The sequence below is a fragment of the Macaca mulatta genome, chromosome 11 (assembly GCF_049350105.2).
Source record: "Macaca mulatta isolate MMU2019108-1 chromosome 11, T2T-MMU8v2.0, whole genome shotgun sequence".
Classification (NCBI taxonomy): Eukaryota; Metazoa; Chordata; class Mammalia; order Primates; family Cercopithecidae; genus Macaca; species Macaca mulatta.
The window spans coordinates 104,085,182-104,099,132 of NC_133416.1; the positions used below are offsets into that span (position 1 = coordinate 104,085,182).

General features: G+C 35.8%; 1 protein-coding gene across 2 annotated transcripts in view; it reads left to right on the forward strand.

Moving 5' to 3' along the window:
• The window catches only part of CFAP54 (cilia and flagella associated protein 54), a 391,130-nt gene that overhangs the window by 272,934 nt on the left and 104,245 nt on the right, over window positions 1-13,951 (forward strand). For both annotated transcript variants that reach the window (XM_015152488.3, XM_077954781.1), the window contains 2 exons: window positions 9,531-9,704; window positions 11,511-11,734. In XM_015152488.3, coding sequence (XP_015007974.2) covers window positions 9,531-9,704; window positions 11,511-11,734 — 398 coding nt within the window. The remainder of the gene's footprint in view (window positions 1-9,530; window positions 9,705-11,510; window positions 11,735-13,951) is intronic.

Genomic DNA, 13,951 nt, shown 5'->3' on the forward strand with positions numbered 1-13,951 from the left:
CTACTAAAAATACAAAAAATTAGCTGGGCATAGTGGCGGGCACCTGTAATCCCAGCTACTCGGGAGGCTGAGACAGGAGAATCGCTTGAACCCAGGAGGCGGAGGTTGCAGTGAGCCGAGATGGCGCTACTGCACTGCAACCCAAGCAAGAGAGTGAGATTCCATCCCCCACCCAAAAAAAAAACTTTACTGTGGACATTGACATTTAAGTTTCATATGATTATCGTGTAACACAAAATGTTATTCTTTTAATTTTTTTCCAACCATTAAAAATGTAAAAACCATTTTTAGCTCATGAGTCCCACGTAAACATGTGTGGCCAGATTTTGCCCATGGGCTAGAGTTTGACAACACCTGGACAAGATGAACAGAGGTCCTCTGCTGCTCACACACTTGTTCCTCCTCTTGTATCTGTAGTTTTTGTTTTTATTGACAAGATGTTACTTGGACTGTGAATATTCTTAAGTATTATATCTTTATTGTGAATGATACCCTTTAACATTATAAAGGTCCCCAATTTTGTTTCACTTTTTGGCCATAATTCTACCTTGCCTAGTACTGAGATCACAAATATTGCTTTCTTTTGGTTTACATTTTCTTGCTACACATTTTCCCATGTTTTTATTTTCAAACTGTTGAAATAATTTTATTTTAAATATACTTTTATATAGGGCATAGAGTTGGGTTTTCTTTCTTATAAGACCTGATAGTATTTTTCTTGTAATAGGTGATTTAAATGTAAATGTATTGATATGTGGGGTATGTTTGATGTTATTATTTCAGATCACTTTACAATATGTATACAATAAATTAGGAAACAAAACCAATAAAATTAGAAAGTTGTAATTTTAGGGGAAAAACTATTAGCCAACTTTTTCAGGAAAATTAGTTATAGCAAAAAGAAAACCTCTCACAAATGATAAGAAAAAAGTAATCACTGATTTTAAGAAATTAAATTTTTAAAGATTTTTTTGGTTCAACTTTAAGCAAATTTGAAAACTTCTATACAACTTGTAATTTCCTGGGAAAATATAATTTACCCAGATTTACTTTAGGTAAAATAATTAGACAAATCTATTAGTATAGAAAACATACAGTTCTGTTAGAAATTAAAGCTAAAAAATTAAAGTTTATTAATTAATTTAAAAAGAACAGTAATAAACTCATTACAAGTTAACATAAATAACATATTACAGATCTCGTTAATGTCTGACTCAATAAAAGATAATTGAATTCTCATACCTACTTCTGCAGCCAATCTGCTGCAATATGATGTTTTGGTTGAAATAATTAAAAAAAAAAATCCAGCCTCACACAGATATGTAGTTAGAAAATGGAGGAGTATTTCAACAGCCTTTTCAGATAATTATGGATAGTCTTCTTTGAAAGTAAACCAGAACTCGATAAGTGATAGTTTCTTAAAAGTTAGTTCCAAAGTAGAATCTGAAACTGTATCATTAAATTTTTTGAACTCTGTTATGTCAAAATACATTAGTCTGTCTTGTGATTGAATGACATCTTTTACCCATGCATGATTTTGTAACAGTGTGTATTATGCATTTGGAAAATATAGACTTCAAATATGTAGGTCTTCTAAACATGTATACATTTTATTGAACAATATAAAACTTGTGAAAATATCACCACAATTCCTATCAGAAAATTCTAAGTATTGAAACGTTCATAGTGGTAGATATAAGTTTTCCGTTACTTCAAAACTTGAATTTTATCTTTGGCAGCACACCTGTCGGTTATTTCCCTGGAAGTCAGGTATACTTCTTTCGTTTTTGAACAAATGTTTGCCTCCTACCTAAGTCTGAAAACACTTTGGCTTGTCAGCTGCTCTTTGAGTAAAAATGGCTGTCCATGAAAAAAAAAAGTAAAAGTAGTCATTCAGTTTGCAACTCAAAGAATCGCTGAAGTGCTTTTCCTGGAGACAGCCATTGTACTTCAGTATGCAGCAGGAGTGCTTTTTGTGTGCTTCCCATTTTATCACAGAAAAGATGAAAAAGGTGTGTGCTCAAGGGTCAATAGTTAATAACATTAACAACTTTTACTGCTTCATCAAGGATTTTTTTTTTTTTTTGAGATGGAGTTTTGCTCTTGTTGCCCAGGCTAGAGTGCAATGGCGCAATTTCAGCTCCCTGCAACCTCTGCCTCCCGGGTTCAAGAGATTCTCCTGCCTCAGCCTCCCGAGTAGCTGGGATTACAGGCATGTGCCACCACGCCCGGCTGATTTTGTATTTTTAGTAGAGACGGGGTTTCTCCATGTTGGTCAGGCTGGTCTCGAACTCCTGATCTCAGGTGATCCACCCGCCTTGGCCTCCCAAAGTGCTGGGATTACAGGTGTGAGCCACTGCGCCCGCCCTATCAAGGATATTCTTAAATGAAACTGACATTTAAATCAATGCGTTCATTCTACTATGAGGGCATGGCAATGAAGAATGCAAGCACTGCTAGGATGGTTTGGTGCCACTACCTTCCTGCATTCCTGCTAAGGCACTGGCCATTAAATTTACCATTGCTTTTGTGCCATCAATGCCAAATGCTAACACAGTTGTTCCAGGATAGACCATTAGATTAAAAAGAAGTTGCCAATCATTCACATAGGAAGAGATCTTCTTTGAATAGTGTATGTTGATACTGTTAGACAAATATAAGCAAAACTGCAAGTCTAGCCACATCTGTAAATGTGAGCCATTTGTAGTACATCTGTTATGTACCCATACAAATTTTAAAAATAAAAACAAAAGGTAATCTAAGCATGCTTCTTTAAAAAGTTTTCAGCCATTTACAAGGCAAAAGTATAATTCTGCAGATGAGTTATGAACTGAGTCTTTATGTTTGCAGCTACATTTAAAATCTAACAAGTTATTTTATTATTGGAAAGTGCCATGATTTCATCGACTAAATTTTTATCCATGGGTGATTACTGCAAATGGAATATTTTGGTCTTAGACTTCAGGATGTGCATTCATCAGTGTCAACTATATAAAATTTTATTAGTCTCTAGGTTTTTGTGTACATTTCTCTAATGCATTTATCTAGCTTTTAGTTTGAAAGGCTGCAACAAAGAATTTTTTTGGCTCATCACATATAGGTTTACAATTTAAAAATCTTTTTTCTTTAAACTATGAACAATTGGTCTCAAAACAATTCTTCAACTCGACTGTCACTATAATACTATTCAAAAATGCACAGCTCATCATTGAGAAGTATACTTTGCAATTTCTTCCTGAGATTTACATCTTAGTAGCATCACCTGCATCCTTCTTTGTACATTCTACTTGATAACAACTGCTTTGGGCATTATTCCACACATTTTGTGGCTTAGGATTTTTAGCTCTTCTCTGATTTACTGAAAATGGAATTTGTGTTTTTGTTACTTGTTTTCTTTGTTGTTTTGGGATAATTTTCAGGGGGAAAAGGGATGTGCCAATATTATATGAACGTCTTCAGGTTGGAAGTCACCACAAAATTGTTTTTTAAGAACTAAGCGTTTTACTCTATTATACAATATATACAGAAAATAACACAAATCATGGCCGGGCGCGATGGCTCATGCCTGTAATCCCAGCACATCGGGAGTCCAAGGTGGGCGTATCACCTGAGGTCAGGAGTTCAAGACCAGCCTGGCCAACATGGTGAAACTCCATCTGTACTGAAAATACAAAAATTAGCTAGGCGTGGGGGCAGGCACCTGTAATCCCGGCTACTTGGGAGACTGAGGCAGGAGCATCTCTTGGACCCAGGAGGCAGAGGTTGCAATGAGCCGAGATCATGCCATCGCACTCCAGCCTGGGCAATAAGAGTGAAACTCCCTCTTAAAAAACAAAAAACAAAAATACCTCACAAATTATGAATTTACAGTTTCATTAATTATCACAAAGGAAACACCCATGTAACCATCACTAGGTCAAGAAATGAAATAAGACCAGCGCCCCAGAAGTCTGCATCGTGTTCCCTTCTGGCCCCTAGTAACCTCTCTTCTTTCTGATTTGTAACGGATAGATTAGTTTGGCCAGCTTTTGAATTTTGTATAAATGAAATCATATAGTCTGTATTCTTTTCTGTCTGACTTCTGTTCACCCTTATGTTTGTGTGATTCTTTCTTTTGGTGGGCATAATAGCACAATTTAGTGTCCATTCTACTGTTGGTAAACATTTGGGGTTATGAATAATGCTGCTATGAATATATTTGTATGTGACATTTTTGTGCACAGATGTATGCATTTTTATAATATGCCAAGGAGTGGAATTGCTGGTCATAAGACATAGATGATTTTAGCTTTAGTGGGTATTGCCAAGAAGACCACTTAATCTTAATTGCAATTAAGATTTCACTACATGAAATCTTATATTAATTATGTATTTATTATTTATATATTTATTTATATATTAACATGTATATTAATTATATATTTCACTACATGACCAATCAAGTACAGGGTCTTGTAAAGACTACAGTGGTTTACTTTTGGTGACCTTTTTAAAAAGAAAGTTACTTGAGAATGCACCCCAGCACACAGGGTTACAAATGAAGAAAGAAGTAGATGTAATACAGAAAAAAGAAAGGAAGAGAGGAAAGGGCCCTCAGTGTTGCCAGCTATGCAGTAGTCCAGATTGCAATTAAGATTAAGTGGTCTTAATTTGAAATTTATTTTGATGACAAAAGAGATTGAACACTATTATATTTGGTACATTGGCTCTTGCATAGTTTTGGGGGGTGAACTTTTTCTAAAACGATGTCTATTTTTCCTGGGAGTTTTCTGTCTTTGGTTTAGAGATATGGAGGCATTTTTGATATACTCTGGATATGACCCTTTGGTAGATTATTGCAAATATCTTTTCCCATTCTTTGTTTTACCTTTTTATTCAGTAGTAGTTTCTTTTGATTATCCAAAGTTTATAATTTTTATGCCAAATTAATTAATCCTTATAATGGTTTGTATGCTTTTTGTGTTCAGTTTCAGGAATCTTTTCCCAAACAAAAATCATAAAGGTACCTTCTATGTTTTTATCATTTTTAATCTTTCACATTTAGATCTACAGTTCACCCAGAATCTATTTTTGTGTATGGTGTGAGGCTGAAATTAATATTAACTTTTTTCTCTATGTATACACATTTAACCCAGAACAGTGTATTTTTAAAAACACCTTCTTTACAACACTGCAGTGTTACATCTGTCATAAATCAAGTGTCCACTATGTGGGGTGAGAGAGAGGAGAGGGAGAGAGAAAGAGAAAAGGACTGACTCAACAAAGAATTTTCAACTTTCAACTAACTGATGTTCAAGATAGAGATAAAGGAAAAAATAGGAGGTGATCATTACAGAAACAAATACAAGAATAGTTTGCAGGATTGAACAGAGATCAGTTCAAGTTGAAAAGGCCTATTGTGTTCCAAGCAGCATGAATGAAAAAGACTAGACCTAGGTCCAAAATGAAATTTTAAATAATCACAGATAACGAGGAGTTGACAAAAAATATTCCAGATGGGGAAGTTCAAGCCAATGAGAAAGGAATGAGAATTTGACTAGCATCAGGCTTCTCACCAGCAATAGTAGATGCTGGAAAGCCACAGAGCAAGGCCTTTGAAGTTTAAGGGAAAAATAGTGTCAACTAAAATTATATATTTCACTAAATGATCAGTCAAGTACATGGGCCTTGTAAAGATGCCAGTGGTTAACTTTTGGTGAACTTTTTAAAAAGAAGTTACTTGGGAATGCACCCTAGCACACAGAGTTGCAAATGAAGAAAGAAGTAGATGTAATATAGAAAAAAGAAAGAAAGAGGAAGAGAGGAAAGGGCCGTCAGAGTTGCCAGCTATGCAGTAGTCTGGAAATACGTCAGTACAAACTGGAGTGGCAAGTTTGTGATCTCAAGTATGTCTCCAATAGCATGAATGGATTCTAGGCACCAGATAGAATGACTAAAAAGCTAGATGATATTAGGAATATGGTGAAGAGTACAAATATTACTTCTCTCAACAAGGAAGAAAAGACATTCAGAAATTCTAGGGAAAAATATTCTTTAAGTATTCATGGTCCAAATATGAAGTGAATTAGAATATGACCTGATATAGAGACTGGTGTGAGTAAAAACGATCCATTTGACCTTTATGCGGAGAATTTTACCCTTTGTGGGTCACAGGTTTTGACAGTGACCCTTAGTGAAAGTAATTTAATCATATTGAAGCAAACAATTCCTATACAATCATAATAATGTATTATTTATTGATTTTCAACTTATTGACAAAACAATGAAGGGTTTGTTACGAGTATAGAACAGAATGTAAATGTTACCAACTTTGGAAATAGAAAACCCAGCAAGGAGAAGGCCATAAAGAAATGCAGGTACTATTAGAATACAAAGGAAGACATCAAGAGATATGACTTGTATTTAGTGGAACCAGAAAGAGCTTTTAGAACATCGTTGATGTATAAAAATAGGGGAACTAAAAATGGTGATATAACTATAAACATTTTGAAGTGAAGAGGAATGGTTTTATGAGCTCATATTTCATCTGTCACAGAAAAAGTCACTAGATACATTTTCTAAAACTGATAGTTTAGGAAAATGCTATAAGGAAATTATTTTAAGAGTTGGAACTAACTACTAGAAGAACTGAAGTACAAATGGTTAAAAATGCTTGTCTCTGGGAGAGGGAATTTTATTTTTGATTATGTAAATGTTTGAATTTGATAAAAATAAGCTGCATATTAAAAGACACATCATATCAAATTGGATTATTTCCAGAAATGCAAATGTAATTCAACATCAGAAAATCTGTTGAACTAAGTCACTACTTTAATAGATTGAAGGAGAAAAATAATAATCATCTCAAATAGGTACAGAAAAATTCAATAAAATTAAACAACCATTTATGACTCTAAAACTGGGAATTAAAAAATATTAATTTGAAAAAGTTACAAGTGGAAAAACATGCCAGCTATATTTATAATCAATATTCAAATGCTAAAACTATTACCTTTAAAATCAAGAGTAAGAAAATGCTGTTGTTACTTTGATTCACAATTGTTCTGGAAGTCCTACCCTGCAGAATAATATAAGGAAAAGAAATAAGAAGTACAAATAATGGGAAAGAAGAAAAATAACCATCTTTCACTACAGATTATTCACATAGAAACTTCCCAAGATGTATAGGCAATAAAAAATATTTAGCAAGGTTGCTGGATGTAAGATTTTATTTCTATACATTTTTAACAGAAAATGTATTTTTAAAAGATGTTATTACAGTAACTACCAAAAAAAAATAAGACCTTTAGGGACTAATCTAATGAAAGTTGTGAAACAATTGTAAAATTTCATTGAAAGAGACAAGAAAACATACCATGTTTATAGTTAAGAAGGCTCAGTATTGATAAATGCCAAGTATTCTAAAAATGATTGATAGATTTAATGTAGTTTAGTAATAGGTTCTATTTTGTGGAATTTGACAAACTGATGCTAAAATTTATGTAAGAGAACAAAAGGCAAGATTGGTCAAAATTTATATAAAAGAACAAAAGGCAAGATTGGTCAAAAGACACCTAAAAAAGAACAACCTACTAATTCCACCTCCAGGTAATTTGTGCACGTATGCGCCAGACTATATGTACTCAAAATTTATAACAGCCTTGTTCATAACAGTAAAGACCAAAATAAAACAAAATTAGAAAGAAATCACATGTCCATCAATGGTAGAATAGATACATAAATTGTGATATATTCCTATACGGAAATACTACATAATAACAGAAAAAAAAGTGAATAACATCTACCTGCATTAGCCTGGATGAATTTTCAAAGCCTAGTGTTTAAAGGAAAAAGAAAATAATAGATAAATGCATTCAATATGATTCTCTTCCTATAAAGTTCTAAAAAGATAAAGTTAACAATGTTTTATTTATTACATGTTATGTAATGTATATGTTTAAAGAGTAAAGGACAGATAAGGGATTAGTAACACAAAATTTTGGATAGTGATTATTTCTGGGACATGAGCTCAGGCAGCAAGAGAGAAATGGAATTAGAGAGAGGCTTATAAGATACTCCCAAAGTACTGGGAATTTGTATTCCAAGGTGGATGGTGAGTATGTAGAGATTCATCTTATTCAAGAAAACATGCGTAGGCCATTAACCATAGAAGATTCTATTTCTCTTCCTTTTATCGCTTCCCAGAGACAACCACTATTCTAATCAAATATTATTTATTTCCATGTAAATGATACAAATAATCATATTGTTTTCAAACTTACATAAATGGTATCATACTCTATATCACCTGGAACCTGTGCTAACTCATTATATGTTGTCAGGATCTATCCATCATTACTCTTATAATGCCCATTTTAAAGAAGAGTAAGAGGTCAGGCGCAGTGGCCCATGCCTGTAATCCCAGTACTTTGGGAGGCCGAGGCAGGCGGATCACCTGAGGTCGGGAGGTCAAGACCAGGCTGACCAACATGGAGAAACCCCGTTTCTAATAAAAACACAAAATTACAAAATTATCTGGGCGTGGTGACACATGACTGCAATCCCAGCTACTTGGGAGGCTGAGGCAGGAGAATCGCTTGAACCCGGGAGGAGGAGGTTGCGGTGAGCCAAGATCATGCCATTGCAGTCCAGCCTGGGCAACAAAAGTGAAACTCCATCTCAAAAAAAAAAAAAAAAAGGGTAGGGGGGAGGAGAGAGGAGGGGAGGAGAGGGGAGAAGAGAGGAGGAGAGGGGAGGAGAGGAGAATCAAAAGCCCAGAGAGGCCCAAAGCACAGAGAGATTCAGGGTCACACACTAGTGAGTGTACAGCTGGGATCTGAACTGAGATTCCACACTATATTTTCTCCCATATAGATCTAATTCATTCACTTTAAATGGCTTCAAATGATTAGACTCCTGTTTATATTTTAAAGTTTCCTTTTTTTAATATTGCAAACAGTACTTTGTGCAAACCTCTTGGTACACATTTATGGGTATCTGCATTTTCAGTTTTCTTAGATCTTGCCAAATTGCTTTCCAAATAGTTGCCCTCACAAGTAATGTGTGAACATTCCAATTTCTTCACATTATTACCAATATTTATTATTTTCAGATTTTGGTTTCTATCAGTTCCTAAGGGATATGAAATGGTACTTCATTTTAATTTGCCTTTTTCTAATTTTTAGTGATGCTAAAAATTTTGGTCATTTGGGTTTACTTTTCTATGAATTGCCTGTTGATATTCTTTGCCCACTTTTTCTATGAATTGCCTGTTGAAATTGTGTTGCTTGACGTTTGTTTGTTGATTGGTACAAGGTGTTTACACATATTAGAGAAGGATAATTCACATATATATATTAAATATCTTTTTCTCAGTCGGTGGTTGGTCTTTTAACTTGGTGTTTGGTGTCTGCGTGATACAAAATACTTTTAAATTGAACGTAGTATCATGTGTCAGCATTTCCTTTATGAGCTGTGCTTTTTTCCTGTTCATGATTGTTTTTCAAGGAAAGCATAGCATTGTATTACAAAAAAAAGTTTTTCACTTTCAGACAACTACCAAGTCCTCTTCCAGACTTCCTGTACATTTTTGTACCAAAATGATGATGTGTGTGACAGCACAGATGGTAGAAAAAAGACTCAGACCAAAGTGGATATTACATGGATCCTTCTACTGCGCTACTATATTCACCTTCAGAGGATTAATAATCTGAGCAAACTGCTAGGTAGGTTTTTGATATGTTAAGAGAGAACATATTTCTTTCTAATTCCTGTTTAAGTCATGTTTCTTGTTGAGAATTATAAGATACTTTGACATCTTTCTGAGTGACTGTCATCAGAAGATGAAAATTTCACGGGTTCTTAACCTGGGATACATGCATCTTTGGATAGAATAGTATTTCAATGTAATTGGTTCCTTTAGAAATTTTCTATATATTATTTCATATGTTTAAAAACATTATGATAAGGAGGCATCCAGAGGCTTTCTAAGACCACTGCCAAAGTGGTCCATGGCTCAGAGCAGTTAAGAACTAGTAATTCCAATGTGACAGTTTATGAAATGAGCAAGATGCCATTTTGGCTTTAGAGAAAGAGTGGTGCAGTAGCCAGTATGTCAAAGGGAAGAAATGCAAGACTTCAGATGGGATATTAATTCCATGGAGTTTTTTTTTTTTTTTTTTAATTATTGGTGCTATCTAAAAAATATCCAGAAAAACTGATAAAATCTGCTTCATATCAGTCCCCCTTGTGATTGTGTGACATTGTTGTTTTATCTGTGCTCATGATGTTGGTGATCCAGTGTTGCCCATCAGTGCAAACAGTCAGACTAGATAATTTGACCCATGCCAGGGCACAGTGATGGGGAAACCAGCAGGGCAAATAGGCTGAGTCACAGAGTTGCTAAGCACAGTTACCAGGAACTAACAAACCCTCTGAAAGATGTCAGGACAAAAAGGTTCATGGTGACAGGGGCTAGAGCAAGGGAAGTTCGGAGGGAAAGGACATGGACAAGAGCCAGTGCAGCCAGCCCTGGTGATCCCTTGCCTTTCAGCCACTCTGATCACCTCTGAATTCACTTGCTGGCACTTCCCACCACAAGTGCCATGTCGCACTGCTTTTCTGCCCTGGGCTTTCTTTGAAGCTACTGAGGTTTGACCAGCCTGCAGACAGGGTTTCCACAGACACAGGAGTAACCTTCAACTATTGAGGTAGGGAGCTCCTAGATAAACATACCAGCTTCTCAGTCTCTCGATGGGATAGTTCTATGTGGTTTGTCAGAAGGTCCCCAGTGGGACTGAGCCCTCACTGCCCAAGGCTGTAGCCCACTCATTTACTCGCCCTTATTGGCTCTTTTTCTTTTCTCTGTCACATTTTGTCCATTTCCTCACTTGTGCTTCTTGAAATGACTTTTCAAATAAACTGTCTACAAATTCTTACCTTAGAATCTGTTTTAGGGGGAACCCAAAAGAAAATAGGTACATGGAATATATGGCACCATAGTTAATACCTAAAACTAAGCATTAGCCTCATGTGCCTCTGAAATTTTCTTTTTTTAATCTTTTTTTTAAAATTGTCACCCAGGCTGGTATGCAGTGGTGCAATCTTGGCTCACTGTAACCTTCACTTCCTGGGTTCAAGTGATTCTCCTGCCTCAGGCTCCTGAGTAGCTGGGATTACAGGCATGTGCCATCATGCCCAGCTGGTTTTCATATTTTTAGTAGAGAGAGGGTTTCACTATTTTGGCTAGGCTGGTCTCAAACTCCTGACCTCAGGTAATCCTTCCACCTCAGCCTCCCAAAGTGCCAGGATTATAGGCATAAGCCACTGCGCCTGGCCTGAAATTTTCTTTCCTTCCGTGGCAAGAAACAATTCCATTAGTGTATAAGCCCTAAAAACAGAGGAAGGTCATTGGCAGCCTTTAGTGGAGGTGGGAATATGTAAAGATAGTGGTTAGTGAGCAAATACCAACAATATTGAGATCATCCTGTTTTCTAACATTAACCTAAACTAAGGTATTTTTCTTTCTTAAGCATCTGCAACACCAGTATCTGGAATTTCTTTGCCAGATGATACACTTCTCACATCCCTTTACAACTCTGAGTTGATTTTGCGCCAGAAAGAAGTGCATTTTTTCCTTAAAAAGTTCTTACAGCTGTATTCTTCTTCCTGTATTGATGAATTTCCAAAAGAACTTCTTTGTCAACTGGAAAATCCCCCTCTTTCAGAAAAAGAATTATGTGAATCATCTGCCAAGGTAACGTGTTTTGAAATATCATATGTTTACATAAAACGTATTGGAATCATCCTTATATTTCGGAAGGAAGCACATTAGCTTCCATGCTGGCACAAAGATTTCTAGTTCCCTCACAGTTCTAGGGAAGGCTCTTTCCTGTGTTACCATGTGGATAGGCCAACCAAACATCCTGGGATTTTAGGACAGTTCACATGTCAATTGTTCAGTCTTGTTTTCATGAGTCTTTTAAAGTGCCTCAGAAGTCTCTGTATTCCTGCACAAAACAGCATCTCTCAAACGACCATTTTGCCAAGAAGTTACACAAGTTTCAGTATCATCACCCTATAAGAAAGCTAGACTGAGAGTGTCTAAATCTGTGCCCAATTTCTGTACCTTGGTTTTAAATGCGTGATAAAATTTCTTCATTGTGGGTACTTTTTGCAATCGTGAGTGTGAATAAATAATAGAGGTAACACTTTAAAATAAAAGTGCAAAGGCTTTTTATTTGGAAAAGTGTTATTAAATTGGATACACTTTCCCAAGATATGTAATATGGAAACATTTTAAGATACTGATTGTAGAGACATAGAAAGAGGAATATAAATGGAGATTTTTAAAAATGAAAGCTACTAAAGTCTTGAATAATCGTAGTTTGGATAAACTTCCAAAATGAATGTGATAAAAGATACTGAAAAAGTAAAGGATTTTATTTAAAAATAAGAATATGTATTTGAAATCTGGTATTCAGCCAACCTATGTGGAATACCTACTGTGTGCCAGAGACACTCTTAGTTGGTGGAGAAACAAGGATGGATAAAGCATAGTCCCTGTACATATAGTCTTAGTGTGGTGGTAGAGAAACAGTGACAGGGTTAAAACAGAGGAAAGTTACTTTATTTTAGAGATGTTTTTAAAGAGAAAATGGCAGGATTAATACTAGCAGAAATAACGTGAAAATTAGTACATCTTAGTTTTACTTTCAATAGGGCTGATTGGCAAAGGATAGACGAAAAAGTGAGGCTTTTTTTTTTTTTTTTTTTTTTTTTTTTTTTTTTTTTTGGAGACAGAGTGTCTCTCTGTTGCCCAGGCTGGAGTGCAGTGGTGTGATCTTGGCTCACTGCTACCTCTGCCTCCTGGGTTCAAGCGATTCTCCTGTCTCAGCCTCCTGAAAAAGTGAGTTATTTAAGAGACAGGTGATGAAGTTATGAAGCTTATGACACAAGAATGGAAAGGAAGAGATGGCTGTAAAACATATTTGCTTAAGTAACATTGAAAACGACAACAAAAACAGTTTTGTGACTCTTTAGACCTGGAAAGTGAAGAGGAAATGACTAGAGCCTCTTGTACTATTTGGAACTTCTGTCTGTGATCATTAGTGCATGGTGACATCATTAGCACATGCAGGGGAGGCAGGAGGATGAGCGCATTTTTCTGCTTTGTAGATACGGAATTGGAGATTCTTGTAGAAAACTCAAGTGGACATAGCATATTGTAAGCTTCCAATACATATTTGTGAAATGAATAAGTTGTACAGAATTCTTTCAAAACTAGAAAAAAATCACTGATTTATATTGAATTATCTCTACTTTGGACTTTACCATTCAACTCTTTAATTTTTATAGCTATAGATTTTCCCATGTAAGATATATTTATATTACCGTTGCCAGCTCTCCCAGAGAAGTTCCCAGAGAACTGATAATGTGGCTTGTTCCAGAATGGTGACCCTTGCTTATCTTATCCTACTGGAATATAGTAACCTTATGTTTTGGGTAGATAATTATACTTTTTTTGTTGTTGTTGTTGAGACGAAGTCTTGCTCTGTCGCCCAGGCTGGAGTACAGTTGCGCGATCTCAGCTCACTGCAAGCTCTGCCTCCCAGGTTCACGCCATTCTCCTGCCTCAGCCTCCTGAGTAGCTGGGACTACAGGCACCCACCACCACGCCTGGCGAATTTTTTGTATTTTTAGTAGAGACAGGGTTTCACCATGTTAGCTAGGATGGTCTTGATCTCCTGACCTCATGATCCACCCACCTCGGCCTCCCAAAGTGCTGGGATTACAGGCATGAGCCACCACACCTGGCCGATAATTATACATTTTTTAAAAACATCACTCTTGAACATTTCTTCCCTACTCAAGAGAGTCAGATGACTGTTAATAAATTATAAGTTTTAAAAAGTAGTGGAAAGACCTATTAAGATATTTTTAAGAATCCAGTCAAAGAAATGATTCTCAGTTG